Raw genomic sequence first — 22,280 nt, forward strand, 5'->3', positions numbered from 1 at the left:
GAAGCCCTGTCAATCCAATGGGTGTTGCGCGCCTGCCTCTACCACTGCAGGGGAATCTGCCCAGCACCACTAGTGGCGTATCTTTATTGTTTAACAATGAGCGCACATTCTGCAACTTTTAGCACCCGAAAGCATAACTAATATGGGAGCCGGCATCGCTAATTGGCATCCTTGAAGTGTGACCTCTCGGATTGGCAGTGAGCACAAAGTTTCTCACAGCTGCAGCCCCGCTTAGCTTGGTTACCGTAATTACCTAAAAAAAGGCGCATTTACAAAGATTTCCGATTCCGATCTGAAATAACTGGTTTGCGATTATATTAGATGCACAAGGGTTAAAGAGAATGTCTACTTGTCCGGAGGACTAAGTAGACAATAAAACTTCTTGTCCGCAACAAGAATCCTCATGTCCAGGGCGTCGGGCGATACAAATTCCCCACCCCTGAACCATGCAGATTATATTGTTTTTATGCATTTCTTTGCTAGTGTTAGCACGTGTACTGCATTACAGATGTTAGTTGAAATAAACATTTTAAACTATACAGTGTCTGGTTACTCACATCGTGAACAGGTATGAGTGTCTAAGCGAAAGAGTCTTGTTCCCACGAATTCTGAGAGGCCCTGAGTCACATGTTCTAGGATATCCAATCATTGGTAGCTCTGCTGTAGTACGGAGAACGAATGGGATACTATAGCTAGCTGGATAGGGGTTCTGGGCACTGAGGTGTGTTTTTGGTACACCACAATACACCGAGGTCCTGGTTTCCTGTGCATAGTTCTGTGTATGTGCAGAATCCCTGCAACAAAACATCACAGGCTGTAGAGTTGATAACCCTGACTAGAGCATGTGAATTGTCAGAAGGGTTAAAGGTAAAAATATACGCTGATAGTCTGTACGTGTTTGGCGTGGCCCATAACTTCGGCCAACTCATGGGCCGAAAGAAAATTTTATTTTCTCTAGTGGAGCTAAGATACAGCATGAACATCTCATTTCTGTGCTTTTGAATGCCATCACTCTTGAAAAGATTAGCTATCATTAAATGCAGTGCACACAAGAAAGTAACTGATGAGGTGGGACAAGGAATTGCTTTTGCGCATGAAATAGTGTGAACTACAGCTTTGGCGAAACAGTCACTGATGTATGTGGTAGTAAAGACTTATGATGGAGTGGGGTAGGACCCTTATGCAGAGGTGAAGGAAGTACACAATTTAGCAGATGAGGAAGAAAAAAGTGGCAGTATAAGGATGCGTTTGGCCAAGACTTTCAGGCATGTATGGAAGGTCTGAATATAAATAGATGGATTCTACCAGACCATTTCATTTTGCCTGTGGTCCAAATGATACGTGGACCAGCTTATCTGGGAGCGGATGGTATAGTAAACACAATTTCAAGAATGAGAGAACAGTATAGGCAGAAAAGTGGCTATACATTTTTGTAAAATTTGTATTCTTTTGCACAGCAAAATATAGAAAAAGGAATTGCTGTACCAACAAGTAATTTTCTCATGCAAGAGTATCCCTTTGGATGCTTGCAGATGTATTTTATCCAGATGTCTCTGAGCAATGGGAAGCATTATGTGATGGTTGTGATATGCAGTTTGAGCAATTGTACTGAGGCCTTCCCTTTGAAAGACAACACAGCTTTGAGTACGACAAAAGTACTATTAAAATATTTTACAAGGTTCGGTGTGCCCTGGAGCATTTGGCGTGACAGTGGAGTACATTATTCAAATTAAATAATGGATTTGGTGTGTAAAAGTTTAGGCATAAGGCAGAAATTTCATTATCACCGTACAGCTGCTGGATTAGTGAAAAGGTGTAACAGAACACTGAAGAACTTGTAAAAAATAAATGTATCATGTGAACGGGATTTGGTGGATGCCTTACCATTAGCCTTGTTCTCCATGAGAATGACCGTAACAGCAAAGAATATATTATTGTCCTATGAATTAGTGATTGGTTGGCCGGCCAATGTCCATGGGTTTGCATCTCGATCAAGACTGTGGGATATGCCACATCTTGTATTACTGGATTATTGTAAAGACCTAACAGACTATGTGAAAATGGCCAGCAGGTCATAGACACCTGGTCCCCACCCCTGGAAGGACAAGTGCATGGCATTAAGTCTGGGGACTGGCTGCTGACTGGGAGGTGGAAAGGCCCGGTCTAGATCTTGAGGACCCAGACTACAGTTCGATGTGATGGGCTTAAGAATTTATCCCACCTTTCTCATGTAAAAAGGACACCACCATTCTGGCAGGAGCAACTTTCGGAAGGAAGGGGTTAAAGTTTTGCGATAGTGCCAATTCCTGGAATGACGGACAACACAACTGCTGCCATCTGCATCCAAGAATACTGAAGGATTAGAAAGGAAAGTGCTTAGGACGGAACAAGCACCTACTGCCAGGCGCTCAAGAGTGCCATCTTTGAGAGTAACTTGTGAATTTAGTAATATAAAGAAACTGTAGACTATGGTTAGCTTGGAGCTGCATCCCTTTGGCTGACCTGTCACTAAGGCAGATCTGGAAAAACAAAAACTAATAGGAACTAATGTTTTTACAACATTTATCTGCATTTTGATATCTGCCTTGACCTGGTACCTTGATGTTTAAGATATTGTCTCCCTTTGGGATCGTATTACCTCATTCTTCACTAATTAGGGTTGGAAATTATTGATTATAGTGCTTGCTGATTTAAAATCTACAGCTAGGCATTTTGCAAAAAAAGGTCTGTTTTCACCATGAAAATGTGGTGTCGCAGCCACTAGGCCTACCCACACAAATGAGGGAGCATATTTCTCAGAAGACTTTGGGGAATGCGGGGTGGGTGGAATTTTGTGGATCCACAGATTACAGATCTTTCCACCACAGAAATGTGAGGAAAATGTTTTGGGGGGGGGGGGGGGGGGGGTTTAACAAAGTTTGAGGTTTGCAAAGGATTCTGGGTAACAGAACCTGGTGAGAGCCAGACAAGTCACCCCATCCCGGATTCCCCTGCCTGCCTACTTTGCAAAAATGTATAGGTTCGGTAGGTTTCCCTAGATGCTGTCAGAGCTAGGGTTCAAAATCTACAGCTAGGTGCTCTGTGTAAAAAAAAAAAAGTCAGTTTTCAATGTGAAAATGTGGTGTGTCCATGTTGCGTATTGGGATGTTTCCTGTCGCGGCCACGAGGCCTACCCACACAAGTGAGGTACCATTTTTATCGGGAGACTTGGGGTAACACAGAATTGTAGATCAACTGTTCTTACCTATTGACTTTCGATGCCTTTCTGCCTTCCAAAAATTTCTATAATTTTCATGCTAGTTTGGGTACTCACAATTTCGGAAATGTGCAAATAGCTACTGTTTCTAAACTCTATTTTGTTCCAATTTCAGAAATACATAGGTGTCTTTCATCCTGATTTTTCTCTGTATATATTTTCCCAAATTAATTGCTATATACCCGGTACATAATAAAAATCCATTGCAAGACGCTACTCAGTTATTGGCTCTGGGTTCATCTGGTTCTTGGTGAACCTACAAGTCCTATATATCCCCACAACCAGAAAGGTCCAGCGGATGTAACTGTATATTGCTTTCAAACATCTGTCATAATTAGAAGAATTCACAGGTGAAAACGTTTGCACACATGGCTGTTATAAACTCCTTTTTAATTTTTCCTATTTTCAATTGTTAGTTTCTATAAAGAAACCTTGAAGGATCTACACAAATGACCCCTTGCTGAATTCAGAATTATGTCTACTGTTTTAAAATGTATAGCTTTCCAGGATCCATTATTGCTTTCATACCCATTTCTACCATTAACTGGAAGAAGGTTGAAAGCACAAATAATAGCAAAAATAGACTATGTCCCAGTAAGATGCCAAATCTGTGTAAAAAATGTTGGTTTTCTGACAAAAGTCTGTCAGTCTCTGAAAACTGATTTCAGCCCCACAATCCCCTTGTTGATACCATTTGCAGGAGAAAAACCAGACTCTTTCATTTGCAGCACTTTTCCCCCATTTTTCCCCCAAAAACAAAATTTAGCTGTATTTTGGTTAATTTCTGGGTACCCTCCAGGGGAATCCACAAAACCTGGGTACCTTTAGAATTCCCATGATGATGGAAGAAAAAGGACGCAAATTTGGCGTGGGTACCTTATGTGGTCAAAATCTTACAAGAGCCTAAGCGCAAACTACCCCTAATAGCAAAAAAAAAAGTTTAGCACAGGGAGGGTTAAGTGGTTCCACATCACCAGGCCATGCAACATGTATAAATAACCTGGCAGATCTTTGTACGATGTCCTCTCTTTTCATAGCCATCCTTGCACTGTGAATATGCGCACCTGAGCATCAATAATTAATGACATGCTTTGGCACACCTCAGACTACTGGTTTAGTTTGCAAAGTGGAGAATAAAATGAGTGATTTCCACACTGGGTTTTGAGCACGCTGTCGATCGCAATGAGTCTGAGTGCTCGCTAGTGCTGGCAAGATTGCCAGCTTCCTGCGAGCACTCGTGGGACTTACTGCCTGCTAGCGCAGCTTTAGGCCGCACCTGTGACATGCGGCTGATTTTTCTGAAGACAGCGAGCGTGAGAGCGTGCCAGGGACAGCAGCTGCTTCCTCGATCAGATGTTCTCCTTGTGGTGCCATCCGTGCACGATATTGAGCGTAAGAACATGCGTCGTGTTGCATAGTTTCAAAAACCTAGCGCAAATGGCCGCGTTGAGCAGCTCTGCCCGATCGCGGAATTCTGTGGAGTCTCACTGAGTTTCTTGGGCGCTCAGAGCAATTCCGCGTAGCAGAACTCTGACACTAGTTGTTTTATATAGTTGCTGTCCTCTGCCATTATTTATATGCATTGTGTCTCCAGATAAAAAGGTTGGGTCTATTTTGACTTTTTGAATCAAGTGTTTTTGTACATTTGAACTTGTTTCTAGCCTAGTGTGACTTTTGTTTACACGTTCCCAAGAATACTATAAGCTAATACATTATGGGTGCAATGTTAGACAGCTTTTAGGATTGTTTTTTCTCATTCGGCATTTGGAATTAATTGTCTATATGTATTTAAATTGGTTTTAGCTTTTCTGGTGTGATTCTTGTTAATATGTTAACATGAAATTTTATAAGCTAAAGCGCAAATGCAATATTATGGATACATTTGACCTAAAGTGTCTACTTTATTGTTTTCAATCATCTGTATTGTCGTGTATGTGTTTACTACTTTTATATTGAACACACAAATTATTTTTTAATGTGGCTTTAATGGGCTAGACCCCGAAATAACTTATTTGTCTGATTAGTTGTGATGGCCAGGGTGGTTCCATGGCATTCCTGCTTCTTTCGTATGCTAGTGGGGTGTTGTGCATTTGGCATCCATGTATTATGGGGGCCTGTATCATGTAGCTGTTTGGCCGCAGGCCTCATCTTCTTGGCTCTTGCCCACTTAAACTGCTCTCTTAGGGCTAAAGTCTCTCTCTGGCCCCTCTAGGCTTAACTGGCTTCCATTGAAAGTGTCTTGCTCCGTCTTTAATGCCAAAGCTGTGATGCACTTGCTCTGCATGCCTTTTGCCGGTCATCCTGTTTTGTGTATACCCTACCACCCCCCCTTCCACCATATCCCTTATTCTTTTGTTCCATTGTAGGTTGGTTGGGTCCTGATTTTAAGGCTCTGGCCTTTCTAGCTTCTGGTTGGGTTTGATAGCATTGACTTTCTACCTTAGTAACTTATCTCCAAGGGGATGTGGCTTGGTGGAGATGTAGTTGAGTTGTCCCTCTTTCTTGAGCAGTTCTAATACATTGCTCTTGTGTGCTGGTTCAGGTTTCCTTGTCTATTTTATTTTTCCGTTTTGTTATTTTTGCACTTTCTGGCTATGGTCTTCTGTTTTTGCTTTCTCTACTGGGTTGAGTGGAGAGATTGGTGGGTGCCCTCACCTTGGCCTGCCTGACCTGGTTTCAGCTTTACTGAATGTGCACGGCTCTAGTCCTGTTTCTTTCCATATGTCCTTGCTGGTGGTGTGTTTGGTGCATAGTATTGATCTGACTTGACTGCAATCCCATCTTGTGTTGCCATCTTCTTTTGTTCTTCTCTGCCTTATGGCTTGTCTGTCAGCATAGTGTTTTGTAGTGTTCAGCTGTTTGTGGCTTCTTTCCTCTTGGCCGTTCTATTTTCTTTTTTTTGCTGCAGAATGTTGTTGGGCAACATCCTCTTTCTTCTGGTAGGCCTCTTTGGATGGTGATCTTTTGGGCTACCCTGTGCATGGCTTTTTTGATGCTTGGTCCTGTGGGTGGCTTGTCCAGTGGTACATGACTTGGAAACAGCATTTTATGGGGCATTTTATTTGTTTGCCATATGTTTGGATTTGTTGTTTCTCATTGGATTTTGTATGTGGCTTTGGTGCATTGCCACTGCCTACTTTGCAGATCTTTGTAGATCTGGGTACTTTCTCCATGTTTCTGTGTGGCTATCCCATATGCCTCTGGACAGACCATGCTGATTTGACTCTGTGACAATGGGTCTTTTGTTGGCAGGTTTTTCAAAGCCTTCGCATTTAGTCCCTTTGGCTATCATCTGGCCTCCGGCTGTACCATCCTTCGTCTGACTCAGAACTGTGGCCAATACCTGCCTGTTTTTTTGAGTTTCTTCCTGTGCTTTTGAGCACCTTTGGGGTATCTGGAGTTGCTTTAGGTATGCATGAGCTTGTTGGGCAACTGGTCACAAACTTCATGCTATTTGAATATCCAAAATAACATAAGGACTGGGATGAGAAAGGGTTGAGGACGTAATCTGCAGATTACTCAGATTACCTTTCTTTGCCCCAGTACTTAGTCTGCTCTCCCTCCCCTTGATCCTCAACCTTGATCTCGGGTGCATGGTGATCTCAGTTCAGAGTGTATGTGTGCTTTTACTTTATGGTCCTTCTTGGACAGAGGGGCATATGGGAAGACTTCAGAGGGTAAGAGGGAGGGGCTCAGCCCCATCCCAGGCTGGGAATGTTTCGCTAGGCCGTGGTATTCTGGGTCCGTAATAGGCCCAAGGTGTACGCTTGTCACCTTAGAACTGCTGCGCCGTACTGGGAATGTCCGATGCACCTGGGGGTAAACACCGGACCACCTCCCATTGCAGGGTGTGCAGCTGTATACTAGTTCACCTGCCTGGGCTCTGATCCCAGAGGGGCGTGCTGCTGCTGAAGCCAGCAGGTCAGCCCCCCCCCCTCCCCCCCCCCCCCCCTGAGATATTTGACTCTAGTTGCGCCTCTGATCAGATCTCCATCAGCCATTATCGCCCTCAGGGCGGCACTAGCCGATGGGTGCAAGGTGCGGGCGGCCCCCTTCCTATCCAATTCGTCATCTAGGATGGCATTAAAGTCTCCTCCCCATTGTACAGTAGAACAGCCGATCGCCCCGATTTTAGACCAGATATTATAAAAAAAAAAAATCTGGAGAGTCGATATTGGGGCCATAGACGGCCACAATAGTCATAGAAACGCCACATAAGTCCCTGCACCAAGATGGTCTACTTTTATATACCTCTCCCTCCAGTCTAGCCCCCGCTTAATCAATACAGCCACCCCTCGTGCGTAATTGGATTATTCTGAGGAATATATATGTCCCCAACGGCTATGACGAAGTCTCTGTGAGGGCGTAACATTTAGGTGTGTCTCTCGCAGTACGCATATGTCTACATTATGGCGGGATAAATAGGCATGAACCAGTCTCGATTTTCTACCATCGTTTAGCCCACGAACATTCCAAGTGAGGCAGTTTAACGTGTTAACAGTCATCCGCAAGGTGTTTACTCATGGCTGTTGTGTATGCATCCACGACTTGGTACTTCAACCAGGTATGACATAGTTTCGCCACCAAATCACATCCTATACTGGCAATTAACACAAACCCTACCCCCTTCCCTCCACCCACTCCAACCCCCCAATCAGGTTGTAGCATACCCACCCTAGAAAAAAAAGAACACACAAGTAAAAGCATGAGGGCGCAGCAACACTGGCATACTACCTTGCTTTGCACAAGGTGGCTGGGAATACTGCAGATGTTACCCGCACAAAACCACAAATTTACTTCATGAAAACAAACCACGTTAAAGAGAGCTTCAGAACATCTGGCAAGTCCTCACTCTGCAAAGCACAAGTCTCACGTCCTGATGGTGCAATCAACTAGTATATAGACCATACGATACCCAGATTAGTCATTGTCACTTAGGTGTTCTCCTGCTGTCCCATCATCTTCACGATGCCCCTTCTTTTTCCCACCAACATGTTTAGCAAATTTTAGTGCAGATTTCACGTCTGTGAAGAAGTGGGAAGTTCTATTGAAAGAAACCTTTAGCTTAGCTGGGTACAACAGTGAGTACGGAATCTGTGCCTGTAATAGAATCCGGTTTGCCTGGAGAAATTCTCGTCGCGTCGCCTGCACCGCCGGGGTTAAATCAGGATGAAATGAAATGGTGTTCCCTTTATGTGTAATCTTGCCTTTCTCCCTTGCCATCCGGAGAACAAGGTCCCTATCCTGATAGTTTACGAGCTTCGCTATGATGGGTCTGGGCGGTGCACAGACAGGAGGCCTTTGTCCCAGCGATCTGTGGGCTCTTTCTACCACAAAAACTGGGGAAAGGTGAGGGTCAAACAGATCATGCAGCAACTCCGTTACGTAAGTCTCCATTTTAGAAATGGCCGTCGTTTCCGGAATCCCTGTGATGCGGAGATTGCTGCATCTCGACATCGCTTCTAAATCCTCGTTTTTAGCTCGGATGACCCCCAGCAGCTTATCCATGTGGAACAACTGCTCCTTTGTTTCCACCAGGAACTCATGATACTCCATGTGATGATTTTCCAAGGCATCCAGACACGTCTCATGTGTCGACACCTGCGACCTGACTGAATCCAGCTGTGCAGTTAAATTGTCCAGTTTGGTGTCTATGGTACGAGGGCTGGACCGCATCTCTAACATAAGCGATCGCAGATCCTCTCCTTGATCCTAAGCATGTGAGTCATGTGGGTCCTCGGCCTGTGCATCATGTTCCAAGTCTGCATGTCGGGAGGAACACTTGCTGTCGAAATTGGTTGTTTGGCGTCTTGTTTGCCCATGATTGCAAAGGCGCTGTAGGTGTAAACGTAGAGCTCAGAACAGGAGCAACCCGCCAATTCAATAGGCGACTTCGATGTCCCATCCCCTATGCCGCCAAAGTGCGATATTACTCCGATGGCGCTCCGATACCACCCGTTGTCTCTGCATCCTGCTCTATGCTCCACTAGACCGCCGAATCCACCTGGGACAGGACCCCGCCCCTCATATTTGAAAGAGCTGCGCAGATTCCACAGTCTCGTATGCAATCTTTCACGGCAATACCTCCCAAGTATAGCAGGGCAACTCCGTCCTCAGATCTCCTCGATGACTACTAAGCGTTCAGGCCCATCAATCTCAGCCAACCAAAGGACCAGCAGCATAACTAGGCATCAAAGGAGAGGCATATGAATAGTGAAGAAATTCTTAAAAGTAAGGCACTCCGGGCCAGCAGCACAATGTAGTTACCCACAGGTTCGCTCTACCACCACGATAGGCACTTTCCCAAATCCTTCGTGAGTTCATCCCTGTGCTTCAGAGTCTCAGCGCAGCAATCACCACCAGAGGGAATCTACGCTGTTCCGCCCTGGTTCAGCAATTGGCAGTCCTCCGAAAATGCGCTTCTACAGGGCCACCACAGATCAAGCAAGCAACAACTCCTAACTCCCTCTCCTTATTCACAACGCAGCCCGGGTGTCCTGAACAACGGGGCCTCTGCCCAAGCAGTCTCCAGCAGTGCCGTCTAAACAGTGTACAACATGGCGGTCGAGGGGTTACTTACAGGGTCACAGTGATTCACCAGGCAGGTCTCTATTGGTGTAGGGTGTGTGAACAGTGCCTAGCCGTCCGCAGCCCCCTGTTGCACAGGACCGATCAGCAGCAGCGATATGACTTCCAATATCGCATCAGTCACCAGCAGCTCAAGGCCCGCCGGCAGCCGCGGTTGTCATTGAGATCGTCCCCTGGGTCCACGCGTCGTATGGACCCGGAGGTCCGTCACCGGCTAATCTCTCCGGTCGCTTCTCAAGCGTGCGGGCTCACGGCAGCTCTGCACCTTCCGCCTCTAAGGCGCCGCTCTGCGGACACCAGCACAGCCACCGGGAGGCAGCAGGAGCCCCGCTCATCGGCGCCGGGCCCGCGCACCAACAGCAGCAGCAGGCTCCATTTCAGCGCCTCCCAGAAGCAGCTCTACCAGGGCCTCGCGAGTCTTCGGCGCCCGATCCACTTTTGTCAATCTTGCCGTCTACTCACAGGTAGAGCGATTCCTGCCGACAGAGCTCCCACACGACCAGCAGGTCTTTGACCATAGCACAAGGTCCCTGTCACTGGTACCACTGCAGACTGCTCCGCCCCGGCACGGTTCCGTTACAGGTGGGCTGCTGATTGCCACGCTGCCCCCTTAACCAGTGGCAGGGCCTCCACCTGACTCCAGCAGCACGCCCAGCCCGTGGCACGCAAGAGGTGCAGAGGATGCCCGCTCCTATGTCAGCCCCTGGGACAGTGTACGACAGGGTGGTGAAGATTTGAGGATCTGATGGGTCCCCGGGACCCGAAATCTTCAGGATATTTGTGCTGGGCAGAGCGGAACGAAGCAGCTACGTGTCCGCCATCTTTGACTGGCAAGCCATGTCCAATGGTATTTAGTACCTTAACTCGTACTAGGCCAATATTATTGAAAAAATCCTCAACATCTGCATGTAAGAACTACAGCCATGCTGACTTTAAGCATAGTGCTTCTATATTGTGATGACCACTTTGATAAATTGCTAAATTGTTTTCGAACGGTGTAATGTGACTTCCTATCCGAAGAGAACCTCAGAGGTGACTGTGGTGTGCAGGGCAAAGAAGAGGACAGGGGAAAGAAGGGGACCTCATTGGATACTTGGACAGAGGGAGTCCTACAACTGAGCAGTTTTTTTCTGTTAAAAATATTAGTATTCTAAACATAATATAAATAATTAAAATATACCTGGAAACATTACCAAAACAAATTACTCAAAGTATATAGATGTGGATGCAAGATTTATTTTGTTCAACTGAAGCCACTCTTGTGCACTAACTCTAGTGCTACAATTTTATTAAGTCACTGTGCAACAAAGGTCGTCGATTTATTAGTGTTTATGCTGCAGAATATAATGGTTGTGTGGGCTAAAATTTGTAATGCTGAGTTTTGGTATTTTAATTTACTTAGCTGTCTGAATATTACACAACAACCTAAACACTAGTGGCAAACCGTTTACCTCGTGAAAACATCAACTGAGCTGCTGAAGGCTACCATTTCGAGAAACTGTCTTGTAAACGTTCGGATCTCCTTGTTTGTAGCCATACATCTAGGATAAGCTACTTGAATAAGTTATACTATTCTTGGGTTTCGTCATATTTAGGTGCATTTTTTAATCCTGAATTGTCCGGTTTTGCATTTGAAAGCTAACACATACTTTTGTCTGCGTTTGCCCGAGCAGGGAGGGATAAAAAGATAATGAAGCATGCAGTTGCATGTTTTACAAAGTCTTGAGATGCAAATATTAAATTGTAATCCTAAGGTGACACGATTGGTGGGCTTTCTGTCCACCTCCTCAGAAATGCATATTTCTGACCCTCGGTCTATTTTGCATGTGTAATATTTAATTGATCATTTTACCTAATTATTTCGTTCTTTACCATGTTTTAGGAGATGTTCGTGTAAGGAGTCGGACAGGCTTTGATTCAGAGAAAAAAACTTCCCATCCTTATATCGATTTTCGGATTTTGCACTGTAAGTACTGGTTAGTTTATTTGTGTACATGCATGGTTAACTAAGCACCTGTTTCTATATTAGGTTCTGGGGTAAGTGGATTTATTTGGTCAAAGAGTTAGTTAAGATTCCTTTTTATATTGTACTTTTGCCCACAACATCTTAGCCATTGTTGTGAAAGACTCATTTTAGAATTGACAATGTGCAGCTTGATGTAATTTGTTAGTTATACTTGTCTCTTACCCATTCATAACATATCGAAGTTGTGGTTTGGAAAATTGTTTCAAAAACGTATATTTGATCTTCACATGTCATAGGCAGTAGCCTGATTTTTTTCAGTAATTTTATAAGGCGCACCTACAAACAAATTTTATTGTGCCTCTGCTTTTTCTTTTTTTTTTTAGGTCTTGTTAGAGCCAGCGCATGCGCTGGTCTGGCGAGACCTTTAGTAAATTGCTTTTTGAAGCGCTACCAAAAGGCTTTCTCCGGCCACCAGCGAGCGGTTACACAAGCTATTATGCGCGCGGGCGCGCACTTGAGCACAGGCGCCATCTTGCAGGCACCCTTGCAGCCGCGATTACTTTCTCTTTTGCGGTGCTGCCATCTGCCTTTCCTCGCTCCGCTTCTCCCACACCACAGAACGCATCCCTTTTCACGGCCGCACAGCCCGTTACTTTTATGGCTGATTTGAAGCAGATCACCCGCTTTCACTGGTGCACCGCTCTGTTCATGCAGATGCTGCACTCACCCGCTGAGGCTCCGGGCAGCAGGCTAGGCTACTTTCCTCTTCGCCAACTTCACTATTAGGAATCCGCAGCAGGGGTGTGTCGGGTACACAGCATGCTTTTTCTCCAGCAGTAAATCTCACTTAGACAGGTTCTTCTGAAGCCCAGCATCAGAGCAGGGCTTTCAGGTGAGGCGCTGCCTTATCAGCAAGTACTGTCAACGCTCGTCGACCGTTTAAGTGCAGAAAGATAATTTTATTTTTGTGCCACACAGTTTTCTACATTGGAGACGTGCACTCGATAGCGCCAAAAGGACATGGCAATAAAGCACTGCGCAAGTATTTTTGAACATAAATTACTTTAGTGTGGTCGCATTAGGGCTACTGTATTCAGACATCTTAATTCCAAAGAGGACAGGCTTGTTCCTATAGTCCGGTTACTTACCCCGAGTGGGTTGCTTTACTTCCAACAAAAGGGATTTGGTGGATGATTGTTTTCTTACTCTCCAGAGATGGTAATCAACTTGCGCTTACTTTTGGTAGGCGTGAGTGCTCACTTTCTCATGTGTGTAGGTCATTAGACTCTTGCTTTCACTATTTCTTGGTTAACCCAAAGATCGGAAGTTTTGTCGTCTTGCTTTGCCATGGGATAGGTTGCTGAACTCTTATTTCCCCGTGCATAGGTTTATTGGACTGTTTTGTTTATCTGGGGATAGATTTGCACTAATGTTGCATTTCATCATTTAAGTGCAGGATAACACAACAGCTGCTAATTATAGAATGTAGAAACGGCAGGAGTGCGATATGGAGTGCTGTAAAATCATTTGTATCATTAACAAAGCAGACCGTGCCTCTTTCGCTCACTTCTAGGCACTGAGAATGGGCATGTATGCAGTGGGATTACAACTGGCCACGAATGAGGTAAAATGCTCTAACCAAGCACTTAACTAGTTTTCCAAATCCCATCTCCCCGGCTAGAGATTAGTATGTAGGGTTGTTTAATTTCAGTCTGGCTTTTGTTTTACTAGATATTGTCCAGGGCGATAGTTTGTAATAAAAATAGGCGTTCCTCGGCTGGTTTGCTGTTGGGTTTTTTTTGTGTTCCTTTGTGTCGGCTTAACATTTTGTGATTTCTGGCCACTGGAAGAGTGCTGTTTTTTCTCGTCTCCCACCCTCTTTCCGTGGATGCCCTCTCTCAACCTCCCGCTGCTGATCACTTCTCACTCCAGCTGCTGCCCCTTAGTCCCACCCACGCTCTTATTTTAAAATTATTATTTTTGGGATATGTGCTGCATGACTAAACTCTTATAAGGGCCCAAAGGCGAGACCTATTGGCTATGCCAATGCTTGTTATTATAAAATGTTTTGGTGAGGACCTAGCAGCTGCACACAGCTACCAGGCAACTCACTCCTTTTATGTTATTGTACATGTTTTCTTTTTTAATCTTTTACCCAAATCACTGTTGCAGTTGCCATTTCTCTCCTGGGTGTGGTGTTTGGACCAGATTGCACTGAGTTCAAGCAACTTGGCACCTTCTCTTCCTTCGCTGTTGTGAATTAGATGCCATGTCTCAATTTGCTCTTTGCGTTTGCAATGTAGTAAGAGTCCTTTGGGAATAGCCTCTGTCACAGAACTAACCCAAAATGTGTTTCTTTCTGTGCAGTTTAGCCCCTCTCTGTAGTTTAACTAGGTGTAGAGGATGAGTGTGGGAAAAGAAGCAAACAGTTCAGCCAATGATAATCCTTGTCAGAAGAAAAAGCAAGAGCCCCAACTCCTCTCTGCTAAGGTACACTTTTAATCTTACTCTTGCGTTTAGTTCTCATGGTCACGTTCGAGCCTAGCCATCTGCTACAGCAGTTTTCTTGCACTTCCACACTGGAGGTGTATCAGACAAAAGATTGCATAACCCTGTCACTTCAAAGTCTGAAGGAGCTGGACCATGCATCGGGCAATCCATGGTACAATCGAAGGCTGTAACCATTGACTTACAGATTCTCCTCTGGCTGCTCCACTAACATGGAAGGTGGGTCTTCATGACGTGCTGGCCAAAATCATCAGACTCCTCATCAGTCGGTCTAGAAGCACTTCGATCTGAAGTTACCTCAATCTTCTCAGCTCCTCAGTCTCAAGCTCGGCCTGTACTTTTATGTTGACTTTCCTCCTTACTTCAGATTCCTTCCTAGTTGCTTGAAATATGAATCTGAAGGCAAAGTAATCTGTTCCAGTCCTCCCATCGGCTTCCTGTGCTTGCGTTGCCCAAACCAACCCTTTTAATTGCCCCCCTCCCACCAGCTCCCCTCTTTGATGCTAACCTTAGATGCCAATCGGCCCAAGCTGGCGATTCTAGATTCCATCCAAAAGCATTCCAGTAGGATTAAATGAGGCTGGCATGGCTGCTGTGCTCTTTCTGTCCTTCAGGCTCCTCCCACAGGAGGTGTTGCTTTGGGGATTCCTACACTACACTTTAAAGCTTTTAGGTTAATAAGTGCCAAGAAATAGCGTAGTATCTATACTTGGGGAACTTAAGCATAAGTTGAGACTGACCACAATACACCTGTGGATGGGGAAGTCTATTGTGAGGACTGGTCAAAGTAATAAACCTCTGATTTAGTGTTTATTCTGACAGTCGCGAAATCCTCCAGAGGTGCAAGATTGTATGGTGTATCCTTCTCGAAGTCTGACACACTTTGGAGAAAGTCCTGCTGAGTCCACTGGTTTGTATTCGGAAAATTCAAATTAGATACTCAGCAAAGCCCTGTTTTCAGCTGGATACTTTTTTGCACCTTCACCCAGTCAAGATTTCTTTGTTAAAACCAAATCTCTTTTTGGAACACAAGAACCTCCAATGGGGTCTGGAAGCTGTAGCTGGGCAGGTCCTAATAAAGCCATCTGCCTTAGCCATGTTTAGCTCTGGTCCTCTGGAGGTCAAAAACAAATTTGAGTTCCAACCTTTTGGAATAGCTCTTCTTGGCCACTTCGAAGGCTCCTATGACCTCAGGCAGCATTCAAGGGTCCACAACTCACTATAGCAGAGGCCACAAGCACTGTCTAGATAGGCCCACTTACCGCTGGTCAACTTGTCACTGCAGTAAAATAACTCTTGCAGCTTTTGGTGTCCCTGTAGTCTCACAAGAAGTCAGCTAACTGACTTTTGGAGTTCACTTCTCAGTCCTGGGTAAAGGTAGAGCAGGTCTAGCCCTTCAGGTTTCTGCACAAGTCCAGCAGCAGGCCCAGTCCTCTTCCGCAGGTCCACATGTGTCCTGAAAAGTGAGCTGCTTTTCTTTTTGTTTGTTTTTTCGTCTCACCTAGCGACGCAGCGCATGCGTTGCTCGCCTTGGCGAGATCTTTTGTCGGTTTTGGTTGGGAAGGGGTACAGGACATGTGCACGCGCTTGGACAGGCGTGCACGCACGCACCCACCCAGACAGGCGATGTGCACGCGTACGGCTCGTGCGTGATGTGCATGCGTACGGCTCGCGCGTTCAGCACAACGCAGGCACAGTGCCTAAAACATGAATGTCACCTTGTGCAATACAGCTCGTTCTCATGTAAAGCGCTCCAATAGCTTGGGGTTGAGCTTGCTGTATACTATTAAGGCTTTTGCGGCCCTGGAAAGTGTATCTCTGAATGACTGCTCGTTACGCTTTTTAAGCTGTTTGGTTGTGTTGTGCGGACGTGTTTGGTCTTCTCTACATCAGGTGGTTCGGTGTCATTTCATTAATCTAAATGAATGAAAAGCGCTTAGACAGCAGCGATGGCGGCTCGTCTACGGGCTCCAGGCGGAAGTGGTTCCCTTGCAAGGGTCTGTAAGGCTCGTGATAAGATGCGTACACCGCTCGCAGATGCAGGAAGATGCCGCCGAATACCCCTCCCCACCCCAGACCGTCGGCAGGTCGCACGCTGTGACATAGGTGTAGGCCCCCCTCCACTAGTCTCCCAGACCCCTGGCGGGGCATAATGTATATATCGGTAGTGCCCCAACCCGGACCCCAGCGGGACAAGATGAGATGATAGAGGCGCCTTGTGCCATGCGAGCCACTCAGCGGTGCAGAATGGGTTATATATTGGCACCTTCTGCCACTCAGACCCTCAACAGGGCAGAATGGAGTAGGCATAGGCACCTTCACCCTCTCAGATCCTCGGCAGGGCAGTATGTGGTAGATGTAGGCTTATTCTCCCAACCAATTCTCTGCAGGGTAGAGCGGCGTAACTGTAAATACTTTCTGCCACCCTAGATCCATGGCAGAGGGGAATAGATATAGTCACTTCCTGCTCCCAGGGCCCTCAGCTGGGCAGAATGATGCATGTATTAGTATATACATATAAGCACTGCTTCTCACTCTAGACCCTCTGCAGGGCACACTGGCCGATACACTCTCTTCCACCCCGGATCCTCAGCAGGGCAGAGTGGGGCAGATGCAGGCACCACCTCTCATCCCAGGCTCTCTGCCTCTACAGGGAAGAATGCAGTAGATACAGACATGCCTCCCACCCCAGACCATCGGCAGAGCAGACTGGGGTAGCTACTACAGACATCCCTTACCTGCCCGAGTCGGACCGGGAGAGGAAGTAGGCCCAGGCACCAAAATAAAAGTGTCCCCATTAGGGATTTCGATATATAAAAAGTGGCCCATGTTTACACACTAGTTTTGAACATTTAAAGGCACACTGTAGAAGTTTTGCAAGGTATGAATGAGAGCTTGCTGCAGGAAATGTTTGTTTTAATATTCGATCAATGAACAGTAAAGCTGACCCCAGCCGACCATTAAAAGTTCCTCAAACAGCCAGAACACGGGCCCACACTCTATCTGTCAGTTATGTTCACCCGGCGCTGCCTGGTTGCCCTATAGGCCAGCCCGACCCTGCCCCCTCTCCTCCAGGACAGAGTGGAGCAGCCACCATAGACACACTGCAGGGCTGAATGTGGTAGCTTCTGGGTGTGGGTGGGAGGGAGGGGGGGGGGGTCTGAAAGGTCCCAGCAGCAGGGTGAGTGGGCCTCAGAGTGCTTAGATTCCATTCCCTGCACGGCCTGTCGGTGAATCTGCAGCAGCTCAGAACACAGGAAGAAAGGGCGAACTCCCCAGCGGTGCTCACGAGAGACCTCTCTACGAAGGGTGGACTCCGCCTGCTCATAAATCCACACATCACCCTGTAAAGCAGGCAGCGTTTTCACCCTGCGGTCAGTATCCCGGTATTCAACCCAGGATAGGTGCACTGCGCCCTGCAGTGAGAGGTACTGGGGCACCCCGAACCAGCTGCCCAGGTTTGCTTGCATGTGGGTCACTGGATGGGGACGTAATAGGTTCCCCTGCAGTGTGTGAGGTGAGAAACCCAGAGCGAGGGACTCTGAATACGCCTAGCTGAGCATCTTCAACCGGAGAAACCAAAGTTCAGCACTGTGGCATCCCCTGCTGTGGGAATGGTGAGCACCCCAGCAACCCACAGGCGCATACACTCACACAAGCACGCACTTCTCTGACACCTCCCACGCAGTTACTTACACCTATAAACACACAGGCACACACACTTCATCAACAGTGACATCCACCTACACACACACACGTTGGCACAGTCACGCACACACACGTCAGACAGTGGCATTCACCTACAAACCCACACGCAAACACATCTACATCCAAACACGTTGGCACAGGCATACACACACGTCCGACACTGGCCCCACCTTCACATAGAGACCGAGATACAGGCAATCGTAAACATTTGCAAACATATTCACCCAAATACACATACTTCACACACACACACTGACTTAAACCTACGTATACATTCACACATGGATACACGCGCAAGACTCTAGCAGAAGCACTCTTTTTGAGACCCACGTTCTTGTGTCCGAGCCACAACACGCGCGCCCTCCGTGCACATCCACTTGTGCAATTTGCACCAATCTGCATAGTCTGTCGCCGGGGAGCGTCTTTTTTGTTATTTTACAATCGTGAATAGAATGTTGAATTGCTGCTCCTTAGTGTAATAAGCATACCTTTCTCTGGAATGATGTAAAGGACTTGCACAGAAGTTAGCAAACACCTGTCAATCTCAGCCTGAAAATCAAGTTCCAGCTGGAGGTTTCTGACCGACTTGGACTGCGGGTTTAACCCACAAATGGTGGATGCCCTCGAGCTACAGCCTAGTATAGAACAAGCATTGGCAATGCAATAGGTCTTGCATTTGCAAGATTTTGAGCTATTGGCATTGTAAATGACCATGCTTTTTATTTGTGTTGGTTTTCAAAACAGATAAATAAAGGGAATTGTCATTTATAATGCCAATAGCTTAAACTCTCGCAAATGCGAGACCTATTGCATAGCAAATGCTTGTTTTTTGGGGTTTTTTTTGTTCACTAGCCAGTGGGTGGGGGTGATTCCTGGGGCCTACCTAACAGATGGATATAAAGTTCTTAAGAATAATACTTGCGCCTTTTCCAGCATTTCCTGGTTGCCTTACTGCAAGCTGTCCCACAGTGCACCATTCTTATTGCAGTCCAACATGGCAGAACCTCTCTGCCCTTGGAAGAGGCTTGTGCCACATTGGTGAGTGTGTCTAGGGTAATGGGTACCCCACCCAACATACCCGCACCAGTTTGGTTCTGGTCCAGCTCCCTACTCCACCGCGAATGGAGTCATTAGGGCTAACTTGTATCATGGGAGCCAAGAACTCCTCTTCTCCTGGCCACCTCATGGTCCCTTTCAAGTCGGCCAAATTCCTGGACCCTCCATAACTGCCCTTTTTGGGTTAAACTAGGGCATGATATCCCATATTGTATGGAGACCTGCCGCAGACGGAGAGCCAAGGGCTCCAGCGCTAGTACGTACTAGAGTGGGGACAGGGGGCAGCCTTGCCTTTTATCCCTGTATATTGGATATTCCCAAAATGTGCTTATCAGTCCTAACCCTCGCCGTCGGGGTATCCTAGAGTAAGCGCAGCCATCTAATGTAGTCGGGAGCAGCCCAAATTGTGCAGTTGCCTTAAACATATAATCTCAGGATAGCGTGTCAAATCCTGTATCGGGTCTAGTGCAATACAGCCAGCATGGTGAAATCTCTCTAGGTCTGATGCCATTATATGGTGTAACCTTCTTATATTTAATGATGTGCTGCGGTCTGGTAGAAAACCACACTGGTCATTATGTATTAACCTGTTTACGGTTGTAATCTATTCGCCAAAATTTTACTCAATATTTTGTATTCGGTTGAGAATAATGATAATGGACGGTAACCTGACATGTCTTGCATATCTCTCCCTGGATTTGGCAGCAATACTAAGGCTAGCGCTGTGGTACAGTGGAGATGGCCCAGTTCCAGCGACTTTTTGTAAAGTTCCTCCAGTTGAGGCAGCAGAATCTCCGAGTAAGTGTCGAAGAATTCCACCGGCAAGCCATTTAGACCCGGCGCTTTACGTGGGAGTCCGTTAATAGCTGCCTTTTTCTCGGCCCTGGTGACAGGGCTCGCCAAGGTGTCTTCCATGTCCGCAGGTGCTTGCGGGTAAGGTAGATTTTCAAGAAATATGTCTATTAGAGCTTCGTCCAGAACCGGCTGCTTGTTATACAGTGTTTCAAAGTATGAGCTGAAGGCCTCATTGATATGTTGCGTGTACTCCACGCCACCACCAGGCGTGATCTGGCTGATGACAGTGGCCAGTGGATCATCGCTGATCTTGGCCAACAGTGCCCCCGATATGTCCGCCTCTGAGTGTTTTGTCTGGGTGTATGCCCTGTGATCGATTATTCTAAGGGTTTCCAATAGCTCCACATGTTGTATGCGTGCCTCCTGTAATGCAGCCTGTTTGGTGAAGTCTATTACTGCTTCTTGTTCAAGCCCTCCCGTGGTGTCCTCAACCGTTTTTAGGTTCTTGTTCCTGCAATGCTCCCACCATGGCGCTGATCGCCGTCCCTCTAATTACTGCCTTAAATGCATCCCATTCAATCAGAAATGTGGATGCAGTGTTTCTATTTTCAGAGATGTAATGAATGAGTGTATTTGACAGCTTACTGCGGAACACTGTGTCCTCCAATAGTTGGGGCCAGAGCTTCTACGTGGGCACCGGGGTGAGTATCCTGCCCCAACTAAGGGAAATCTCCAGTGGGTTGCGATCTTAGAAGGTTTTTGGTAAGTGTGTGGTGTGAGTGACCTGATCTGCTATGGACAGAGCATAGGATTCTATCAATCCTGGTATGCAACTGATGCATCGAGAGTAAAAGGAGTATTCTTTGGTCAATTGATTGTGTTGTCTCCACACATCAGAGGGACCACTCCTTCACCCAGCTTCATAGCGCTGCAGCTTGTTTACTAGCTAACGGGCCACGGCGAGGCGGATGTGACCGGTGAAGCCCAATATCCATGATAGCATTACAATCTCCCCCAGAGATCCGTGGGTATGACTCCATCCTGCCAGTATCGTGTTTAGTCCCAAGAAATATTTGTTCTGATCAAAATTTGGAGCGTATATAGACCCCAAAACTATGGGTGCTCTGTCCAGTGTGCCACGTAAAAATATGTATATGCCCTGCGCATCTTTCCTCTCATCCAGCATTACGAACGGGACACCGTATCTAACCCGTATTGTCACTCCCCTAGCAAAGGCCAAGTAATTAGCAGTTAAGGTCTGACCCCTCCGTTTCTTTCGCATCATTGCAGTTTCCGTGTCCATCAGATGTGATTCCTGAAGAAAGAAATGTGTGTCTGCCATTGCAGTAATTTTGCGTGTACCCGGTGTCATTTCTGCACTGATCCCAGGCCCTGGACATTCCACGTGATTAAGTTCTACTTGTCTAGCTTGTGCATTGCGTTTTAAATGCGGTGTAGTCATCTGGGTGGGGCGGATACCAACCCCAAACAAGACATGTTAACTGTTTCCTGCCAGAACCCGTAAATTCCCATTTAATACAAGGCCCTGTTTGGGAACTAAACAGAGCCGAACAAAAAACAAAACACATTGGACTTTGATACAGTAAACTCAAGCATTCGCAAGTAGGCGACTATCTTCCACGCCAACCAAGTTAAAACAATCACATGTAACAGCTCATCCGAGCTAATACTTTTATCGTTATCCTATCACATTTTCAGAGAATATAAAGGATATACGTGTCATGAGTTCTCGTGTGCCAGCCCATCAAGCCCCATGCCTTGGGTATGTGCTGGATAATAGATTGTTCAAGGCATATGAGCTGTAGATCGTATACTTTTGCATAGATCGCCATCTGGTGTTGGGCTCTGATGTTTGCACTTAGTTTTTGTCTTGGAAGAAGTCTTTGTAGTCACGAGGTAGGTGACTCCTGAGGCGGAAGCCGGTAGAACGATCGCTTGCAGCTCTTAACATTTATGTGTGAAATTGTGCTTTTAACTTACCGATTCTTTTCCCTGGGCACTTATTATTTGTTTTTCACTCATTGGGCATCCCCCGCACAGCGGATTTATCGCTGCCACGGGTTACAACATAATTATCTTGCCGCCATTCCCTGGGACTCCCCAGGCCACGCCCACTATTATCGGCAACGCCCCCCCCCCCCAACATCTCTATTCGTCTATAAAACATGTGTACTTACCGGACGCGCAGCGGGAGCGCCGTCTGCGCGCCGAAGGCAAGCCCATCAGCGCCCGTCCGCGCCGGGACCGGGCCCAGGGCCACCCCCCCTGGCCCATTCATCCCTCAGACCCCCATAGCTCCTACCTTGATCAAATATACCTCCTCTCAACTTCTAGAACTTAACCCTTCGGCCAACCTACCGCGCACTATACCACAATTTTTAT

At 46.5% G+C, this 22,280-nt stretch overlaps 1 protein-coding gene across 2 annotated transcripts in view; it reads left to right on the top strand.

Annotated features, from left to right (window-relative positions):
• The window catches only part of PDE7A (phosphodiesterase 7A), a 1,104,576-nt gene that overhangs the window by 269,653 nt on the left and 812,643 nt on the right, over positions 1–22,280 (top strand). For both annotated transcript variants that reach the window (XM_085605526.1, XM_085605527.1), the window contains exon 3: positions 11,727–11,810. In XM_085605526.1, coding sequence (XP_085461652.1) covers positions 11,727–11,810 — 84 coding nt within the window. The remainder of the gene's footprint in view (positions 1–11,726; positions 11,811–22,280) is intronic.

This window comes from Triturus cristatus, chromosome 5_1, assembly GCF_964204655.1.
Source record: "Triturus cristatus chromosome 5_1, aTriCri1.1, whole genome shotgun sequence".
Taxonomy (NCBI): domain Eukaryota; kingdom Metazoa; phylum Chordata; class Amphibia; order Caudata; family Salamandridae; genus Triturus; species Triturus cristatus.